The sequence below is a fragment of the Oncorhynchus masou genome, chromosome 12 (assembly GCF_036934945.1).
Source record: "Oncorhynchus masou masou isolate Uvic2021 chromosome 12, UVic_Omas_1.1, whole genome shotgun sequence".
NCBI lineage: Eukaryota > Metazoa > Chordata > Actinopteri > Salmoniformes > Salmonidae > Oncorhynchus > Oncorhynchus masou.
Genome location: NC_088223.1, coordinates 31,410,651 through 31,415,549, shown reverse-complemented (window position 1 = coordinate 31,415,549; position 4,899 = coordinate 31,410,651). Strand labels below are relative to the sequence as shown.

Here is a 4,899-nt window from a genome sequence, read left to right as displayed (position 1 = left end):
CCCTGTTTCATAGTCTCCCTCCATGAGTCTTGATTTCTAACTTTAAAAACTCCTTCTTTAACCTGTCCCCTCCCCTTCATATACACTGATCAAAGTGGATTTAACAAGTGACATCAATAAGGGATCATAGCTTTCACCTCGCCAGTCTAATGGAAAGAATTGGTGGTCAGAATGACTCGTAAACTGTGTAACATGATTATATAGAATCATATCATACAGCAAAAGGCCTGCTAGTGGAGTAATAGCTCACAGGTGTGGGTGAATAGCAGGTTATTGCAGAGTGAGAGGGGGACTAAGTAGCCTCTCGGTCTGGTGGGGTCTTACAGCGTTGGTTTCATACCTTTTTGTTATGGCATGCCTTTTAGATTTTACCTTTTTCTATATTAATTGTCACCATTTCAACATCAATGACCTGGTTGGGCTGGCTTAGTAGAGTCGGGACAGAACTCATCCTGGACCCTGGTAAGTATGCAGGTACATTACAGACAACATCGGTCCTCTTACTCTTTAGTTTCATACTGAACGCACAGGTTTATATCAAGTTATGGACCAATTAGTCAGGCTTGGACCCCTAGACGTGGAGAGTAGACTTATTCGTAGAATGGTTAGTGAGTTGCGTAACATGACACGTTCAGAACAACAAAGACGGACATACACACAGGTACAAAAGAAAAGACGGTGAAATTGTCTGTACGTTTTTATTAAACCTTTAGTACAAACTGCAAAAGTAAAAAAAAACTGGCAATATAACCAACATGAAATCTTTCCAAGTGGAAGGAAAGTTGGAGACGCATCGCTAATAAATTAACTTGCCAGACCGACCGTGAGCAATAGTTTATACTGTAGAAAAAGAAAATGCAAAAAAAAAAAAATCTGAATAAAATACATTGTAAGGCCATAAAAACTTGACAACCACTTTCTGTGGAAAACACCAAACTTGGTTTTCATTAAATACTCCTAAAACAGTTCAGTCTTCTGTAAAGGACAACAACCAACAAACTTGATAATAGGATCACCTTGTCAGCCACCACTGGCAAGCTCAGTGCAACATGAGCTACTACATTGTTGAATTTTCAGTAATGAAAATTTAAAACAATTTTTTTTATGAACATATTTTCTCTTTTCTTTAAAAAAGTAAAGCTAAAAAATAAAAATAAAATAGGGGGCCATTGCTTCTCCATATCTTTCTCACTGATGTAAGCAGCACTTAAATGTATACACGTAACCAGAGCAACCCTGTAAGCATCAAACTCACACACATGAAGAAACTGAAACGTAAGGCTTTTTCTTCATCAAGCACTTCCTCCCTTGCTTCCGCTAATACCTTTAGAGGCATCATTCCTTCCTTCACCCCAGAAAAGGCTCAAGTATTTAAAGACATTTACAGGATTATGTACAAAAGTTTGTTTTTGTGTTGGACTGTCTCCTAAAATCAAACATAATACATCTGAAAAAGGGAAAATGCAAAAGCAAAAAAACAACATGGATTTCCATAGTTCACATTTTACACCCTTTGACTAGTGGTTCTACACGCACATCAGAACGCATACACAATAAAAATATAAAATAATCATAAAATAAGTCATGTTTACTGGTACAGCTGAAACAATAGGACTGGAAGAATGGAATGTTAACATGATTGCACATCTAGAAGAGGAGAGCCTAGAACCCTAACCTAACCCTGTGGGAGAGGAGAGCATAGAACCCTAGCCTAACCCTGTGGGAGAGGAGAGCCTAGAACCCTAACCTAACCCTGTGGGAGAAGAGAGCCTAGAACCCTAACCCTGTGGGACATGAAAACCTTGAACCTCATCCCTGTGGGAGAGGAGAGTAGTAGTTAGCCAGCACCTCACCTTTCTTTTGTATTGTTATACAGTAATAATAACCAACAGCACCAAAAACGATGGATCTCCTTGCTGAGTATTAGGCACAGTTTTCACTCGCTAGCGAAGGAGGCCTCCCTTCTACTACGGGTAGAGACCAACGGCACCCAGGTCTGCATTTCTGACGTACAGCCACGGCACCTAGGTCTGTGTTTCTGACATACGGCCACGGCACCTAGGTCTGCATTTCTGACGTACAGCCACGGCACCTAGGTCTGTGTTTCTGACATACGGCACACCAGGCTGTATTTCTGATGTACAGCCACGACACCTAGGTCTGTGTTTCTGACGATCAGCCACGGCACCTAGGTCTGTGTTTCTGACATACAGCCACGGCACCTAGGTCTGTATTTCTGACGTACAGCCACGGCACCGAGGTCTGTGTTTCTGACATACGGCACACCAGGCTGTATTTCTGACGTACAGCCACGGCACCGAGGTCTGTATTTCTGACATACAGCCACGGCACCGCTAGTTCCACAGCCACCAAGGAACAAAACGACAAAATAAACACAGAAGACTAAAATCAAAGCTAAAATCCAAAATAATAACAAGCAAGCCAAAACATCTGCCTTTCAAGTTTTACCTGGCGTGGGTTAGGGAGCAACAGACCCTGAACAACAGGAGCTGCTGCAGGTGAAAAAGGAGAATATAAACAATTCATCTTCAAAAACTAAAGACGAGAGCAAACTTTGGGTTCTACTTTCAATAAAATATGAAAAAAGGAGCACCTTCTCTGTTCGTGCCTTTGTTCACAGTTGACAGGTGGCGATGGGTGTGACTGCAGTGTGGGTAGGGAAGACCAATCTGACCCTATCCTCAAAAAGTGTAGAGGGGGGCAGTGCAAGGGGCACAACATTTACCGGTGAACTTTTCAATTAATGCTAAGGACGACATCAACTAACCCCCCCCCCCGCCAAAAAAAAATAAACTGAAAAATAGTTTTTTCTGTGCTAGTGCAAAAAATACAGTTTGCTTTCACAAGTTTGCCATACTAATTGGGGGGGGGGGGTTGTTATGGTAAGGGGCATAGGTAGGGGAGATTTGGGGCATTAAAAGCTGGAAATATTTTTTCTTTCTTTAAAAAGGACAACAGTGATTGGCCAAACTAAGATGGAGGGGCAGTGGGGGGTGTTAACGTCCTTAGGAGACGGCTGCGGGAGACAGGTGGGAGGAGAGGCGGGACAGGGACACTTCCACGGTGGCTCTCTTCCGGGGACCGCGTTTGGGTGGTGGTTTAAAGGGGCTCGCACCGTTACATTTCTCAGTCGTCTTCCCCAGGGCCTTGCCGCACACCTGCTTCACCAAGCTGTTGATCTGCTCCTGCAAGGGGGTGAAGCATGGGGGGGGGGGCACAGCCAGGGAAGGGAGGAATCAGAGAGAAAGCATATGTGTTATATGCATGTTACGCAACTCTACAGTTGAAGGTTCTGAGCAATTCTACTCAGATAAGACCGGGCCATCCCAGCAAACTAAAATCGGTTCTGTGATTGTTCCCAGAACATTTATTAGGTTGCCCAAAAGTTCTAACACAAAACATGCCAAGGATATTTAATTTAAAACATTAAAAAATAAATATATATTTTAATGTTTTTGAGACGTTATCATCCTAATGTTAGATAAAACCTTAACTAGCTTAGGGCTCTATTCAATCCATATTGCGGAGGTTCAGGGTTAAAGCCCAATTTAAACTTAAAAAGGCAATGTTCCCAACATGGTGGAGACTACGTTCACGGTAGATGTTGCATGTGACAGCTCAATCGGAAAATGTACTTCACATGTCCATCGCACAATCTGTAACGCTTCAGCAATAGATTGAATAGCGCAGTTAAATGGGAACGTTAGCTAATGTCCTGGGAATGTTCCCGGCTTTCTGGGAAGGCATCTTACCTCATCATAACGATACATCATCTTGAGGCCTCTGCAGGACTTGTGATTCTCCACGTATCTCAGAGCACACTCCAGACAGAAGACCACGTTCTCATTCTCCTGGACCACCTGGTGTAGACAACACAACACATATTTTCATGGAGTGGTCAACTCCATTCATCCTCACCCAGCACCAGCGCTAGTTCAACTAATCATAGCACTCGTCTCTGTATCCCAGCCCTAGCACTATTCCCCATGGCACAGCTCTCACCATGGACAGGTAGCAGAGGTGTTGGCAGGTCTGGCAGCGTCTCTCTGAGGACTCTAGCGCCAGCCACTTCCTGGGTTTCTTGCGTCCGTCGCCGGGCACCAGGTTGTTGTCGTGTGTTCCGTAGCGGGCAGAAGACAGAAGCCCCGCCTCGTACAGTTCCTGCCGTTGTCTCATCTCTATGTTCCTATTGGAGCAGACAGAGCAACACAACTCAGTGATTCCAAACGCCACAACAGAACTAAACTCTGGGATTAAGCACAGTACAGCAAACAGTCAGTCCTATTTCAATGTCTTTTGGCCTTGATGTAGAAACTAAGCCCATCTATTAAAGCATGGAGTGCATTTGGGGTCTTTGATCATACTGCCATGGCAGCTGACGCTAACAGCATCCATGTTTTGATGTGACCGGTTTCCATGGCTACTCACCTGAGGTCTTTGAGAAGAGCGGAGATTGTTGTCAGAAGGTGTCCGTTCTCGCGCTTCGATTCGGCCGTGGCGATCTGGTAGAGTAACTTCTCCATGGAGAAGGGTTTGGCTATGTGCCGGCATTTAAGGTCCTACAGATGGAAGGCAGAGAGACACTGGGTTACCAGAATATTCTGTCAATGTTCTACAGACTTTTGTACCAGCCAGATTAAACTACATATGACACTACACTAATCAACAGGAACAAAATTGTGCATAGACTGTACAGCGGGGCTCACCAACCCTGTCCTGGAGAGCTACAATACCCTCATGGAGGTTTCAGCTCCATCCCCAATGAACTAACCTGATTAATCTCAGCAACCAGCTAATTATTAGAATCAGGTGTGCTAAATTAGGGTTGGAGCGAAAACCTACAGGACAGAGTAGCTCTCCAGATACAGGGGTGAGCAG

At 44.2% G+C, this 4,899-nt stretch overlaps 1 protein-coding gene across 1 annotated transcript in view; it reads right to left on the bottom strand.

Moving 5' to 3' along the window:
• Positions 1-684: 684 nt before the first annotated feature.
• LOC135549845 (protein Jumonji-like) overlaps positions 685-4,899 on the bottom strand; it is a 93,187-nt gene continuing 88,972 nt past the window's right edge. Inside the window, 4 exon segments of the mRNA XM_064980184.1 lie at positions 685-3,206; positions 3,774-3,881; positions 4,024-4,207; positions 4,450-4,580. Coding sequence (XP_064836256.1) covers positions 3,027-3,206; positions 3,774-3,881; positions 4,024-4,207; positions 4,450-4,580 — 603 coding nt within the window. The 3' untranslated portion in view covers positions 685-3,026.